Consider the following 17,377-nt stretch of genomic DNA (forward strand, 5'->3'; position numbering starts at 1 on the left):
GCAAAGATGATTGCCAACTAATCGCCGAACCACCCAAAGTAAACACAAACCCACCTGTGGACTTTCTATTATCTAGATCACCACCATAATCCGAGTCACAAAACCCGGTTAGCTCACTTGAATTTTTCCCATACATGAGACAAACATTTGAAGTATCTTTCAAATACCTCAATAGCCATTTTAGTGCCTCCCAATGTCCCTTACCCGGATTAGACATATATCTACTCACCAAACTCACCGCATGAGCAATGTCGGGCCTAGAGCATACCATAGCATACATAACGCTACCAACGGCACTAGTGTATGGAATTCTTACCATTTGCTCTTCTTCCTCTTTTGTTTGTGGACACAAATTCTTGGACAATTTGAAATGAGAAGCAAGAGGAGTAGACACACCTTTAGCATCATCCATGGAGAAACGTTGAACAACTTTCTCAATGTACTTCCTTTGACTAAGGTATAAGACACCCTTAGCCCGATCTCTCAAAATCTCCATCCCAAGAATCTTCTTGGCTTCACCAAGATCTTTCATATCAAATTCACTTGAAAGCAACTCTTTCAAGTCCTCCACCTTAAGCAAAGAGCTACATGCTACTAGCATATCATCAACATATAAGAGCAAATATAGTAAAGAACCATCTTCAAATTTCTTAAGATAAACACAGCTATCATAAGAACTTCTAACAAAATCATGTGAAATCATAAAGGAATCAAACCTTTTGTACCATTGCCTTGGAGATTGCTTCAACCCATACAATGACCTCTTCAATCTACACACATGATTCTCCTTACCGGCTACCTCAAAACCTTCCGGTTGCTTCATAAAGATTTCTTCTTCAAGCTCACCGTGAAGAAAAGCCGTCTTTACATCCAATTGATGTAACTCCAAATCCTCCATCGCCACCAAAGCAAGCAATGCCCTAATAGAAGAGTGTTTCACAACCGGAGAGAAAACTTCGTGAAAATCAATACCCTCAATTTGAGAGTATCCCTTTGCAACAAACCTTGCTTTGTAGATGGGAGGAATATCACTAGAAGGACCCTCCTTCCTCTTGAATATCCACTTGCACCCCACAATCTTCTTTTTCTTTGGTGCAACAACGATATCCCAAGTTCCATTCTTCGCAAGAGATTCCATCTCTTGTTTCATAGCAATCAACCACTTGCTTGAGTCATTTGAGGCCATAGCCTCCTTGTACGTACTTGGTTCATTTAACCCTTCGACTTCGCTAGCAATGTTGAGAGCATAAACAACATAATCACACTCTTCAATGTACCTCCTTGGAGCCACGATCTTCCTTCTTTGCCTAGTTGTGGACAAAGGAGGAGACCTTTGTTGAACATCATCATTTTTCTCATTATCAACATTGGAGGATTCAACCTCCACTTGTGCTTCATTATCATCATTATTAAAAGGTTTTTCAACATTAGATACAAGCATGCTATCTTCATCAAAAACAACATCTCTAGAAACAATAATTTTCTTTGATTCATTACACCATACCCTATACCCCTTTACACCTACTCCATACCCCACAAAGATGCCTTTTCTAGCCCTAGGTTCTAACTTACCATCATTTACATGAATATAAGCCGGACAACCAAAGATTCTAAGACTAGAATAGTTTACCGGAGTGTTGTACCATACCTCTTGTGGCGACTTGAACTTCAAGGCGGTATGAGGTGAACGGTTGATCAAATAACATGCCGTAGCCACCGCTTCGGCCCAAAATTGTTTCCCCAAATTTGCTTGATTTAGCATGCATCTTGCCCTTTCCAATAACGTTTTATTCATCCTCTCCGCAACACCATTTTGTTGAGGACGACCTGCACAAGTTCTATGTCTAACAATACCTTCATTAGAACAATAATTGAGAAACTTGCTATCAACAAATTCAAGACCATTGTCGGTTCTCAAGGTCTTGATGCTCCTACCGGCTTTCTTTTCAATCATCTTCTTCCATTCCAAGAAAACATCAAAAACTTCATATTTATGTTTTATAAAATAACACCAAACTTTCCTAGAGTAATCATCAATAAAGGTCAACATGTAGCTACAACCACTAAGGGAGGGCGTTCGAGAAGGCCCCCACAAGTCGGAATGGACATAATCTAATATCCCCTTAGTGTTGTGGATGGCGGGTTTAAAACTAACTCTCTTGTGTTTCCCATAAACACAATGTTCACAAAAACCAAGGTTCCCAAAATTTTTCCCATTAAATAAACCTTGTTTAGAGAGTTCAAACATACCTCTTTCGCTCATGTGACCAAGCCTTAAGTGCCAAAGTTTGGTGTCACGATCGGACATTGTGCTTGTGGATACATTCGCCGAGCCAAGAATGGTTGAACCTTGAAGAGCATACAAACTCCCATTCAACCTCCCCTTCATCACCACTAGTGAACCCTTGGCTACCTTCATAACTCCACCTTCACAAGTGATTCTACACCCGATCTTATCAAGAGTACCCAAAGATAAAAGATTCTTTTTCAAGCCCGGGACATACCTTACATCGGTTAAGGTCCTCACAATCCCATCAAACATTTTAATTTTAATGCTCCCAATCCCAACAACCTTACATGTGGTGTTGTTTCCCATGGTAACATTTCCCCCATCAACACTTTCAAATGTATGGAAGAAAGTTTTGTTGGGAGTCATGTGGAATGTGCACCCCGAATCAAGAATTCATTCATTATTACCTTTGTACTCATGAGTGGCAACAAGAACATCGCCATCATTACTATCATTCACATAACTAGCATTGGCATTGCTAGTTCCTTCCCTTGCCTCTTCTTCTAGCTTTCTCTTAAGCTTCCAACAATCCTTCTTGATGTGGCCCTTAAGCTTGCAATAGTTACAAGTCTTATTTTTGTTTGGCCTTACGGACTTGGACCTTCCTTTACCCTTGTTTCCACTCCCACTAGTGGAACCTTTCTCTTGTGACCTCCCTCTTACAAACAAACCGTCACTAGCATTGCTTGGTGACTTTTGTGACAATTGTGTATCAATGAGATCCCTTTGAGTCAAGGCATTCTTCACATCATCACTACTCAAATTATCTCTACCATAAAGTAGAGTTTCTCTAAAATTTTTATAAGAAGGGGGTAAAGAACATAAAAGATAAATTGCCAAGTCTTCATCATCAAGCTTAACATCAATGTTTTGTAAATCCATAACAATGGAACAAAACTCATCCAAGTGAGGTTTTAAAAGTTTACCTTCCTCCAAGCGTAAGTCGTAGAGTCTACTCTTCAAAAGTAGCCTATTGGTAACACTCTTGGCCATGTAGAGTGATTCCAATTTCTCCCATATACTCTTGGTTGTTGTTTCTTTAACAACCTCTCTTAGAACTTCATTGGATAAGCATAATTGGATTGCCGATAACGCCTTTGTATCTATCTCTTCCCATCTCGATGCGGACATTCCTTCCGGCATCTTCTCTACACCATCAATCGCCTTGTGCACACCATTTTGAATCAAAATGGCTCTCATTTTGACTTGCCATAAGCCAAAGTTTACATTCCTATCAAACTTCTCAATATCGAGCTTCATTGTAGTCATGATTTTCAAGTAATAATTTCTTAAAACACCGCAAAATAACCTTGGCTCTGATACCAATTGAGAACGATCGCTAAATACTTACGATGTTAAGAACAAACAACAATGAGCAAAATTAAGTTTGACAAAGTAACAAACAAGGACACAAAGATTTAAGGAGGTTCACCCAATGATGGCTACGTCCTCCGTGGTGTGTAGTTTATGTTTATATTATATCAAATGAATACAAACAACACTTCAATATGAAGAATTACAATTGAGATAGAGATAACAACAATAGGCTATGTGTTTGGCTTAAGGGTTGTGTTTGATGTGTTTTGCATACTTGAAGTGTGGGTATGAGAGCCCTATTTATAGTGCTAGGTACTTGAAGATGAATGGCTCACATAAATACATAGTTAATTTAGGGTAATGAATACTATGAAATAACTCTAAGAACTTGAAAAGGCATTATCTCAAGAGTCACACACATGAGACTCTTCACCTTAATCTTCATTAACACCAATAATTCCCATGAATACTCTTCACCTTATTACACCCTTTTGGATTCCACAACTCAAGAGTCACACACATGAATTCAACCCTTTAATGTGCACTCAAGTCACACATTAGTATAGTATCATTTATAATCACATTAGTATACTACCATTCATAACAATCTCCACCTTGACTTGAGTTCACCCAAGTCACAACATTCATCAATCCACTTCATATTCAAAAAACATACACACCTCAAAATGCCCAAGAGGGCATTATCTCAAGCAAGGAGCTAAACCTACCAAGTCAACACATAACTCAAACTTGGTAGTAGGTAATGACTTTGTCATCATGTCGGCCGGATTTTCCGTAGTGTCAATTTTCTTCAATAACACCCTTTTGTGCTCAACTTCATCCCGGATAAAGTTATACTTAATATCAATGTGCTTGGACCTTCTATGAAATGTGTTTTGATTCCTAGCCAAATGAATTGCACTTTGACTATCACAATGCACACTTACCTCACACACTTTTTTGCACATTTCACCAACAAGACCTTTAAGCCATTTTGCTTCCTTGAATGACTCGGCCACGGCTATGTACTCCGCTTCGGTTGTAGAAAGAGCAACCACATCTTGCAAAGATGATTGCCAACTAATCGCCGAACCACCCAAAGTAAACACAAACCCACCTGTGGACTTTCTATTATCTAGATCACCACCATAATCCGAGTCACAAAACCCGGTTAGCTCACTTGAATTTTTCCCATACATGAGACAAACATTTGAAGTATCTTTCAAATACCTCAATAGCCATTTTAGTGCCTCCCAATGTCCCTTACCCGGATTAGACATATATCTACTCACCAAACTCACCGCATGAGCAATGTCGGGCCTAGAGCATACCATAGCATACATAACGCTACCAACGGCACTAGTGTATGGAATTCTTACCATTTGCTCTTCTTCCTCTTTTGTTTGTGGACACAAATTCTTGGACAATTTGAAATGAGAAGCAAGAGGAGTAGACACACCTTTAGCATCATCCATGGAGAAACGTTGAACAACTTTCTCAATGTACTTCCTTTGACTAAGGTATAAGACACCCTTAGCCCGATCTCTCAAAATCTCCATCCCAAGAATCTTCTTGGCTTCACCAAGATCTTTCATATCAAATTCACTTGAAAGCAACTCTTTCAAGTCCTCCACCTTAAGCAAAGAGCTACATGCTACTAGCATATCATCAACATATAAGAGCAAATATAGTAAAGAACCATCTTCAAATTTCTTAAGATAAACACAGCTATCATAAGAACTTCTAACAAAATCATGTGAAATCATAAAGGAATCAAACCTTTTGTACCATTGCCTTGGAGATTGCTTCAACCCATACAATGACCTCTTCAATCTACACACATGATTCTCCTTACCGGCTACCTCAAAACCTTCCGGTTGCTTCATAAAGATTTCTTCTTCAAGCTCACCGTGAAGAAAAGCCGTCTTTACATCCAATTGATGTAACTCCAAATCCTCCATCGCCACCAAAGCAAGCAATGCCCTAATAGAAGAGTGTTTCACAACCGGAGAGAAAACTTCGTGAAAATCAATACCCTCAATTTGAGAGTATCCCTTTGCAACAAACCTTGCTTTGTAGATGGGAGGAATATCACTAGAAGGACCCTCCTTCCTCTTGAATATCCACTTGCACCCCACAATCTTCTTTTTCTTTGGTGCAACAACGATATCCCAAGTTCCATTCTTCGCAAGAGATTCCATCTCTTGTTTCATAGCAATCAACCACTTGCTTGAGTCATTTGAGGCCATAGCCTCCTTGTACGTACTTGGTTCATTTAACCCTTCGACTTCGCTAGCAATGTTGAGAGCATAAACAACATAATCACACTCTTCAATGTACCTCCTTGGAGCCACGATCTTCCTTCTTTGCCTAGTTGTGGACAAAGGAGGAGACCTTTGTTGAACATCATCATTTTTCTCATTATCAACATTGGAGGATTCAACCTCCACTTGTGCTTCATTATCATCATTATTAAAAGGTTTTTCAACATTAGATACAAGCATGCTATCTTCATCAAAAACAACATCTCTAGAAACAATAATTTTCTTTGATTCATTACACCATACCCTATACCCCTTTACACCTACTCCATACCCCACAAAGATGCCTTTTCTAGCCCTAGGTTCTAACTTACCATCATTTACATGAATATAAGCCGGACAACCAAAGATTCTAAGACTAGAATAGTTTACCGGAGTGTTGTACCATACCTCTTGTGGCGACTTGAACTTCAAGGCGGTATGAGGTGAACGGTTGATCAAATAACATGCCGTAGCCACCGCTTCGGCCCAAAATTGTTTCCCCAAATTTGCTTGATTTAGCATGCATCTTGCCCTTTCCAATAACGTTTTATTCATCCTCTCCGCAACACCATTTTGTTGAGGACGACCTGCACAAGTTCTATGTCTAACAATACCTTCATTAGAACAATAATTGAGAAACTTGCTATCAACAAATTCAAGACCATTGTCGGTTCTCAAGGTCTTGATGCTCCTACCGGCTTTCTTTTCAATCATCTTCTTCCATTCCAAGAAAACATCAAAAACTTCATATTTATGTTTTATAAAATAACACCAAACTTTCCTAGAGTAATCATCAATAAAGGTCAACATGTAGCTACAACCACTAAGGGAGGGCGTTCGAGAAGGCCCCCACAAGTCGGAATGGACATAATCTAATATCCCCTTAGTGTTGTGGATGGCGGGTTTAAAACTAACTCTCTTGTGTTTCCCATAAACACAATGTTCACAAAAACCAAGGTTCCCAAAATTTTTCCCATTAAATAAACCTTGTTTAGAGAGTTCAAACATACCTCTTTCGCTCATGTGACCAAGCCTTAAGTGCCAAAGTTTGGTGTCACGATCGGACATTGTGCTTGTGGATACATTCGCCGAGCCAAGAATGGTTGAACCTTGAAGAGCATACAAACTCCCATTCAACCTCCCCTTCATCACCACTAGTGAACCCTTGGCTACCTTCATAACTCCACCTTCACAAGTGATTCTACACCCGATCTTATCAAGAGTACCCAAAGATAAAAGATTCTTTTTCAAGCCCGGGACATACCTTACATCGGTTAAGGTCCTCACAATCCCATCAAACATTTTAATTTTAATGCTCCCAATCCCAACAACCTTACATGTGGTGTTGTTTCCCATGGTAACATTTCCCCCATCAACACTTTCAAATGTATGGAAGAAAGTTTTGTTGGGAGTCATGTGGAATGTGCACCCCGAATCAAGAATTCATTCATTATTACCTTTGTACTCATGAGTGGCAACAAGAACATCGCCATCATTACTATCATTCACATAACTAGCATTGGCATTGCTAGTTCCTTCCCTTGCCTCTTCTTCTAGCTTTCTCTTAAGCTTCCAACAATCCTTCTTGATGTGGCCCTTAAGCTTGCAATAGTTACAAGTCTTATTTTTGTTTGGCCTTACGGACTTGGACCTTCCTTTACCCTTGTTTCCACTCCCACTAGTGGAACCTTTCTCTTGTGACCTCCCTCTTACAAACAAACCGTCACTAGCATTGCTTGGTGACTTTTGTGACAATTGTGTATCAATGAGATCCCTTTGAGTCAAGGCATTCTTCACATCATCACTACTCAAATTATCTCTACCATAAAGTAGAGTTTCTCTAAAATTTTTATAAGAAGGGGGTAAAGAACATAAAAGATAAATTGCCAAGTCTTCATCATCAAGCTTAACATCAATGTTTTGTAAATCCATAACAATGGAACAAAACTCATCCAAGTGAGGTTTTAAAAGTTTACCTTCCTCCAAGCGTAAGTCGTAGAGTCTACTCTTCAAAAGTAGCCTATTGGTAACACTCTTGGCCATGTAGAGTGATTCCAATTTCTCCCATATACTCTTGGTTGTTGTTTCTTTAACAACCTCTCTTAGAACTTCATTGGATAAGCATAATTGGATTGCCGATAACGCCTTTGTATCTATCTCTTCCCATCTCGATGCGGACATTCCTTCCGGCATCTTCTCTACACCATCAATCGCCTTGTGCACACCATTTTGAATCAAAATGGCTCTCATTTTGACTTGCCATAAGCCAAAGTTTACATTCCTATCAAACTTCTCAATATCGAGCTTCATTGTAGTCATGATTTTCAAGTAATAATTTCTTAAAACACCGCAAAATAACCTTGGCTCTGATACCAATTGAGAACGATCGCTAAATACTTACGATGTTAAGAACAAACAACAATGAGCAAAATTAAGTTTGACAAAGTAACAAACAAGGACACAAAGATTTAAGGAGGTTCACCCAATGATGGCTACGTCCTCCGTGGTGTGTAGTTTATGTTTATATTATATCAAATGAATACAAACAACACTTCAATATGAAGAATTACAATTGAGATAGAGATAACAACAATAGGCTATGTGTTTGGCTTAAGGGTTGTGTTTGATGTGTTTTGCATACTTGAAGTGTGGGTATGAGAGCCCTATTTATAGTGCTAGGTACTTGAAGATGAATGGCTCACATAAATACATAGTTAATTTAGGGTAATGAATACTATGAAATAACTCTAAGAACTTGAAAAGGCATTATCTCAAGAGTCACACACATGAGACTCTTCACCTTAATCTTCATTAACACCAATAATTCCCATGAATACTCTTCACCTTATTACACCCTTTTGGATTCCACAACTCAAGAGTCACACACATGAATTCAACCCTTTAATGTGCACTCAAGTCACACATTAGTATAGTATCATTTATAATCACATTAGTATACTACCATTCATAACAATCTCCACCTTGACTTGAGTTCACCCAAGTCACAACATTCATCAATCCACTTCATATTCAAAAAACATACACACCTCAAAATGCCCAAGAGGGCATTATCTCAAGCAAGGAGCTAAACCTACCAAGTCAACACATAACTCAAACTTGGTAGTAGGTAATGACTTTGTCATCATGTCGGCCGGATTTTCCGTAGTGTCAATTTTCTTCAATAACACCCTTTTGTGCTCAACTTCATCCCGGATAAAGTTATACTTAATATCAATGTGCTTGGACCTTCTATGAAATGTGTTTTGATTCCTAGCCAAATGAATTGCACTTTGACTATCACAATGCACACTTACCTCACACACTTTTTTGCACATTTCACCAACAAGACCTTTAAGCCATTTTGCTTCCTTGAATGACTCGGCCACGGCTATGTACTCCGCTTCGGTTGTAGAAAGAGCAACCACATCTTGCAAAGATGATTGCCAACTAATCGCCGAACCACCCAAAGTAAACACAAACCCACCTGTGGACTTTCTATTATCTAGATCACCACCATAATCCGAGTCACAAAACCCGGTTAGCTCACTTGAATTTTTCCCATACATGAGACAAACATTTGAAGTATCTTTCAAATACCTCAATAGCCATTTTAGTGCCTCCCAATGTCCCTTACCCGGATTAGACATATATCTACTCACCAAACTCACCGCATGAGCAATGTCGGGCCTAGAGCATACCATAGCATACATAACGCTACCAACGGCACTAGTGTATGGAATTCTTACCATTTGCTCTTCTTCCTCTTTTGTTTGTGGACACAAATTCTTGGACAATTTGAAATGAGAAGCAAGAGGAGTAGACACACCTTTAGCATCATCCATGGAGAAACGTTGAACAACTTTCTCAATGTACTTCCTTTGACTAAGGTATAAGACACCCTTAGCCCGATCTCTCAAAATCTCCATCCCAAGAATCTTCTTGGCTTCACCAAGATCTTTCATATCAAATTCACTTGAAAGCAACTCTTTCAAGTCCTCCACCTTAAGCAAAGAGCTACATGCTACTAGCATATCATCAACATATAAGAGCAAATATAGTAAAGAACCATCTTCAAATTTCTTAAGATAAACACAGCTATCATAAGAACTTCTAACAAAATCATGTGAAATCATAAAGGAATCAAACCTTTTGTACCATTGCCTTGGAGATTGCTTCAACCCATACAATGACCTCTTCAATCTACACACATGATTCTCCTTACCGGCTACCTCAAAACCTTCCGGTTGCTTCATAAAGATTTCTTCTTCAAGCTCACCGTGAAGAAAAGCCGTCTTTACATCCAATTGATGTAACTCCAAATCCTCCATCGCCACCAAAGCAAGCAATGCCCTAATAGAAGAGTGTTTCACAACCGGAGAGAAAACTTCGTGAAAATCAATACCCTCAATTTGAGAGTATCCCTTTGCAACAAACCTTGCTTTGTAGATGGGAGGAATATCACTAGAAGGACCCTCCTTCCTCTTGAATATCCACTTGCACCCCACAATCTTCTTTTTCTTTGGTGCAACAACGATATCCCAAGTTCCATTCTTCGCAAGAGATTCCATCTCTTGTTTCATAGCAATCAACCACTTGCTTGAGTCATTTGAGGCCATAGCCTCCTTGTACGTACTTGGTTCATTTAACCCTTCGACTTCGCTAGCAATGTTGAGAGCATAAACAACATAATCACACTCTTCAATGTACCTCCTTGGAGCCACGATCTTCCTTCTTTGCCTAGTTGTGGACAAAGGAGGAGACCTTTGTTGAACATCATCATTTTTCTCATTATCAACATTGGAGGATTCAACCTCCACTTGTGCTTCATTATCATCATTATTAAAAGGTTTTTCAACATTAGATACAAGCATGCTATCTTCATCAAAAACAACATCTCTAGAAACAATAATTTTCTTTGATTCATTACACCATACCCTATACCCCTTTACACCTACTCCATACCCCACAAAGATGCCTTTTCTAGCCCTAGGTTCTAACTTACCATCATTTACATGAATATAAGCCGGACAACCAAAGATTCTAAGACTAGAATAGTTTACCGGAGTGTTGTACCATACCTCTTGTGGCGACTTGAACTTCAAGGCGGTATGAGGTGAACGGTTGATCAAATAACATGCCGTAGCCACCGCTTCGGCCCAAAATTGTTTCCCCAAATTTGCTTGATTTAGCATGCATCTTGCCCTTTCCAATAACGTTTTATTCATCCTCTCCGCAACACCATTTTGTTGAGGACGACCTGCACAAGTTCTATGTCTAACAATACCTTCATTAGAACAATAATTGAGAAACTTGCTATCAACAAATTCAAGACCATTGTCGGTTCTCAAGGTCTTGATGCTCCTACCGGCTTTCTTTTCAATCATCTTCTTCCATTCCAAGAAAACATCAAAAACTTCATATTTATGTTTTATAAAATAACACCAAACTTTCCTAGAGTAATCATCAATAAAGGTCAACATGTAGCTACAACCACTAAGGGAGGGCGTTCGAGAAGGCCCCCACAAGTCGGAATGGACATAATCTAATATCCCCTTAGTGTTGTGGATGGCGGGTTTAAAACTAACTCTCTTGTGTTTCCCATAAACACAATGTTCACAAAAACCAAGGTTCCCAAAATTTTTCCCATTAAATAAACCTTGTTTAGAGAGTTCAAACATACCTCTTTCGCTCATGTGACCAAGCCTTAAGTGCCAAAGTTTGGTGTCACGATCGGACATTGTGCTTGTGGATACATTCGCCGAGCCAAGAATGGTTGAACCTTGAAGAGCATACAAACTCCCATTCAACCTCCCCTTCATCACCACTAGTGAACCCTTGGCTACCTTCATAACTCCACCTTCACAAGTGATTCTACACCCGATCTTATCAAGAGTACCCAAAGATAAAAGATTCTTTTTCAAGCCCGGGACATACCTTACATCGGTTAAGGTCCTCACAATCCCATCAAACATTTTAATTTTAATGCTCCCAATCCCAACAACCTTACATGTGGTGTTGTTTCCCATGGTAACATTTCCCCCATCAACACTTTCAAATGTATGGAAGAAAGTTTTGTTGGGAGTCATGTGGAATGTGCACCCCGAATCAAGAATTCATTCATTATTACCTTTGTACTCATGAGTGGCAACAAGAACATCGCCATCATTACTATCATTCACATAACTAGCATTGGCATTGCTAGTTCCTTCCCTTGCCTCTTCTTCTAGCTTTCTCTTAAGCTTCCAACAATCCTTCTTGATGTGGCCCTTAAGCTTGCAATAGTTACAAGTCTTATTTTTGTTTGGCCTTACGGACTTGGACCTTCCTTTACCCTTGTTTCCACTCCCACTAGTGGAACCTTTCTCTTGTGACCTCCCTCTTACAAACAAACCGTCACTAGCATTGCTTGGTGACTTTTGTGACAATTGTGTATCAATGAGATCCCTTTGAGTCAAGGCATTCTTCACATCATCACTACTCAAATTATCTCTACCATAAAGTAGAGTTTCTCTAAAATTTTTATAAGAAGGGGGTAAAGAACATAAAAGATAAATTGCCAAGTCTTCATCATCAAGCTTAACATCAATGTTTTGTAAATCCATAACAATGGAACAAAACTCATCCAAGTGAGGTTTTAAAAGTTTACCTTCCTCCAAGCGTAAGTCGTAGAGTCTACTCTTCAAAAGTAGCCTATTGGTAACACTCTTGGCCATGTAGAGTGATTCCAATTTCTCCCATATACTCTTGGTTGTTGTTTCTTTAACAACCTCTCTTAGAACTTCATTGGATAAGCATAATTGGATTGCCGATAACGCCTTTGTATCTATCTCTTCCCATCTCGATGCGGACATTCCTTCCGGCATCTTCTCTACACCATCAATCGCCTTGTGCACACCATTTTGAATCAAAATGGCTCTCATTTTGACTTGCCATAAGCCAAAGTTTACATTCCTATCAAACTTCTCAATATCGAGCTTCATTGTAGTCATGATTTTCAAGTAATAATTTCTTAAAACACCGCAAAATAACCTTGGCTCTGATACCAATTGAGAACGATCGCTAAATACTTACGATGTTAAGAACAAACAACAATGAGCAAAATTAAGTTTGACAAAGTAACAAACAAGGACACAAAGATTTAAGGAGGTTCACCCAATGATGGCTACGTCCTCCGTGGTGTGTAGTTTATGTTTATATTATATCAAATGAATACAAACAACACTTCAATATGAAGAATTACAATTGAGATAGAGATAACAACAATAGGCTATGTGTTTGGCTTAAGGGTTGTGTTTGATGTGTTTTGCATACTTGAAGTGTGGGTATGAGAGCCCTATTTATAGTGCTAGGTACTTGAAGATGAATGACTCACATAAATACATAGTTAATTTAGGGTAATGAATACTATGAAATAACTCTAAGAACTTGAAAAGGCATTATCTCAAGAGTCACACACATGAGACTCTTCACCTTAATCTTCATTAACACCAATAATTCCCATGAATACTCTTCACCTTATTACACCCTTTTGGATTCCACAACTCAAGAGTCACACACATGAATTCAACCCTTTAATGTGCACTCAAGTCACACATTAGTATAGTATCATTTATAATCACATTAGTATACTACCATTCATAACAGGAGGAAACATTGATATATAACGCAAGCAGAGGTGGAACTCGGATATCTTGCTAGCTTGCATTGTGTGTCCTATACGATTACAAATTTAATCCATTTATTGTGTTTTAGCGATTGGTGATTTGCGCATGATAATACTTGTATTGGTATTATATCATTTTGAGCTGACTTTAATTCCAATCTTCTTGTTTAATCTAATGGCTGACTGTATGCTTAGATTCGCTTTTAAAAACTACTTTTCTGTATTTATGTGCTGTTAAACTGATTTAGGTAAAGCTCTATCAAATTTTACCCGGTATTATGATGCTGTAATCTGTATTGCTATGTTGCTTCAACTCTGTATTTTACTTCACACATTGTTTGCATTTGTCGAGGGTGTAGAATTCTGACCCGAGACATCAAAGATTCACCCTAATACCTTGATTATGTTGAACCATAAATTCATTAGGGAAATATCTGAAAATAGAAGGAAATAGGAGAAAAATATCCGTGTCCTATACAAGCAAATGGGCTTGATATCAAAATTCTTATAGAATTATATGTATACACACTCCTAATAGTCTTTTAAAATCATGAATATATTGCATCGATGCGTTTTTGCCTCCTATTATCGGATAATATCCCCGTGTCTGAATATTTGAGTCCTACCCTGTCCATACCCATGTCTAAGTAGTATAGTTTTGATTTTTTTTTTCGTTTTTATTTGGTGTGCTATCACACCATTTCAAATTTTTTACAAAGATGGAACATCAACTACTGTTTACATTAGCTCAAAACTTCCGAACAAGAATCAATATTGGAAAGTCCGTGTTGAACTTCATGTTCATAGACTGTATCAAGTCCAGAATTCCCACCAATCTAGGCCACTATTATGTTCAATAAGATAGGTTGGTTCGAGAATACTGCCATCTCCCATCTCCGTCATGTCAATGTTTTCATGGTTGTCTGTCTCCTCTTCAGTATTCGTAAATCCTTCGAATACAGCCTCACACATAATCTTGTCCTGAACATAATCTTCGGGCTGAGCTATGTGCTTCTCTGGCGAGCTCAAAGAAATAGATTCTCCGTTGCTGCTGCATGTAGCTGGAGTTGTATCGCTTGTGCTACCCTTAGGCCTTTCTGTAAAGCCCCTTAATCTCTGCACCTGGTTCAAAGGGTACAGAAAAAAAAGTTGACACTGTTAAAATGAGTTTTTGGGTCGTAAGGGTTAGTTCAGATTGAGAGTATACCTCATTGATCAAGTGCTGATTCTCTTTTTCAAGAGCCTCGTATTTAGAGGCGAGGCTGTCATAACAAGCTTTCAAGATGCTGTAGTCGCGCTCTGTTTGCTTCGACTTACTTCGAGCTCTCTTGTTTTGAAACCACACAGAAACCTGACGAGGATGGAGTCCCAGCTCATCAGCGATCTGCTGCTTTGTTTTCGACCCTGGTCGTGATTCTGAGTTGAACATTGATTCCATAGATTTAACTTGTTGATTACTAAACCTTTTCCTGTTGATGCTCTTATTGGTTTGCATACTTGTTGCAGGATTAGTGTCCATATGTGTCGCCTTTTTCGGATGTTCTGGATTTGAATTTTGTTGCTGAGTACAATTTATAGGCTCTGTGTTGAACCTTTTGGGTAATAAAGATTGTAAGTTCCAGGAAATTGTGTTGTGATTGATATAGCTGTGTTTTACGCAACGAGTTGAGTTTCTGTTGGTGTGAACTTATTGAAAATTAAGGGATTTTTTGAGTAAAAATATATATGCGAAATGGAGATTGGGTCCCTAATTGGATAATGTTATTGGATAATGATATTCGTGTCCTATCATTCAGTAGATACAGTTCTAGCATAGTGAAAGAATCTTATTTGGGACTCCAGTGAACACATAAGCCAATTTTTAGTGTTTTGATCTCTCCAACTTTTGGGTGCTGGTGCTTGGTTCAACGGAAATTATATTTTTCATGTTGGTTTGTTTTAGTTTGTGTTGCTAATGTCATGTATTGGGATTAAGATTTTGACATTATTATTATTTTTTTAAATTAATTTTTGAATTTTACGTTGTCTGCTCGGTTAGGGTCCTTAGCGACAACATAGTAGAAGTGATCATTTTTCCTATGTTTGTATATCAGCGCTTGGGTGACTCGAGTAATATACTACTACCAAGTTGGAGGCTTGATGGAAAAAATTACAATGGAAGTCGAAAACTAGTTATCATTTGGAGGAAACTAGTTTCGTCCTCAAATGTTTGCTCGGTTTGATTTTATTTTGTGAGAGTTTTTTTTTTTGATTCAGTAATATGTTAAATATTAATCCCTACATGCAAGCAGAGGGGAATAAATATTACACATTGACGGTGAGAATCGAACTCCCGTTATAAGTTTGTGGAGTGTCTTTGAGATAACACATGAGTAAATATATTTGGAAACAAAGTAATACAATTAAGCTTAGTTAGAAATACTAACACTTCGTTTGGAATGAGAGAATCAGAGGGGAAAAGGGGGAGTGATTTGGAGGGATATAATTTTCTTGGTATATTAATTTCTCGTCACAAACATGTGAGACTTCACCTATTACCCCATGCTTTTTATCTCCTTTTCGTCCTATTCACTTTTCTTTATTTTCTGTCCCTCCTACTATTATTCTGTTGAATATTATTTCACAAATTATTGTATGAGACGGTCTCACCGTATGACACGTTTTATATGTGGGTTATATAGCTCATCTAATACATATTATGAGAATATAAAAGCCTTGTTTAAGCTCGTATTACCGAGAAACTGTCTCTCATAAAAGTAACTCATTGTTTTTTTTGTCCATTTAAAGAGGTGTCACCAATGATACTCTTCAAGCTCCATAATATGAACATCCCATTACCAAGTCCTTAAGTTAAAGGACATGTCTCAGTCTCTTGAACAGAAGAGGTCAACAGGAAGTCATGTCCAAGTCTTGAAAAATCATTCACACAAAGCCTTTACTTTTGCAAGTTTCTCACTTTACAAAAGAACGGCAAGGGAAGCAAGAGAAGTCACTAAGAACTTGTAAAAGAATTGACTATGAAAAAGACCCAATTTAGTTGAGTTGTCAACTTAAATACTTAAAACTGTTTACTCCATTATTGACACGTTCTTGACGATCCAAATTCCTACATGGTCCTTCTAACAAGGACTTGTTGTATTTGAACTTGTACCAAATTTCTCAACTTTTGTAGGGTTTATTGATAGTGCTTACGCTTCTGTGTCCTAAGCTTATCGGGACACTTTGCATTTACATGTATCATGAGTTTTGTATTGTATTGTTTTGTTTGTACCCGAAAGTACATGTAATTTCAATGCCTTATACGCGTTTGCATATAGTAAGTACAAGTCTTTTGATAATGAGTTCTATTGAAGGGACTGAGTTTGTCTTCGCGTACTGATAGGGTTTATGTGTTCGAGAGTTGAAGATAGATAGGGTTTATGTGTTCGAGAGTTGAAGGTAACGAGTGTAAAGATAGGGGTTTTATGCGAGTTTGTCTTGGCCTAATGGTAGAGTTCGTGTTCTGCGACATGGAGATTTAGTATAAAATTGAATTATGTTTTCACACTACGACATAATTTGTTTTTAGTGGGATATATTTAGCGACATTTCATTTAAGTGTCGCTACTTCAAATTTTTAATAGTATATATATAGAGGATGCATTGACATTTATTAGACCCTTTAGCAGCATAATAAAAAATCACACTAAAATTTTCCGCAATATAGGATCTAGTGACATTTCTCATAAATGTCACTATAGACTATAGTAACAATTACATACGCAATTAAAGACCAAATAAAGTGTCGTTAAATGACATTATAGT

The 17,377-nt window shown here is 38.2% G+C and overlaps 1 protein-coding gene across 1 annotated transcript; it reads right to left on the minus strand.

Moving 5' to 3' along the window:
• Positions 1-14,221: 14,221 nt before the first annotated feature.
• On the minus strand, positions 14,222-15,369 carry LOC130800817 (homeobox-leucine zipper protein ATHB-12-like). Its single transcript, XM_057664502.1, has 2 exons — positions 14,781-15,369; positions 14,222-14,695 (listed from the first exon to the last, which is right to left on the minus strand). Exons 1-2 carry the CDS (start codon positions 15,090-15,092, stop codon positions 14,387-14,389), a joined length of 621 nt encoding a protein of 206 aa, XP_057520485.1. The 5' UTR covers positions 15,093-15,369; the 3' UTR covers positions 14,222-14,386.
• Between the last annotated feature and the right edge of the window lie 2,008 nt (positions 15,370-17,377).

The sequence above is a fragment of the Amaranthus tricolor genome, chromosome 15 (assembly GCF_026212465.1).
Source record: "Amaranthus tricolor cultivar Red isolate AtriRed21 chromosome 15, ASM2621246v1, whole genome shotgun sequence".
In the NCBI taxonomy this organism is placed as follows: domain Eukaryota; kingdom Viridiplantae; phylum Streptophyta; class Magnoliopsida; order Caryophyllales; family Amaranthaceae; genus Amaranthus; species Amaranthus tricolor.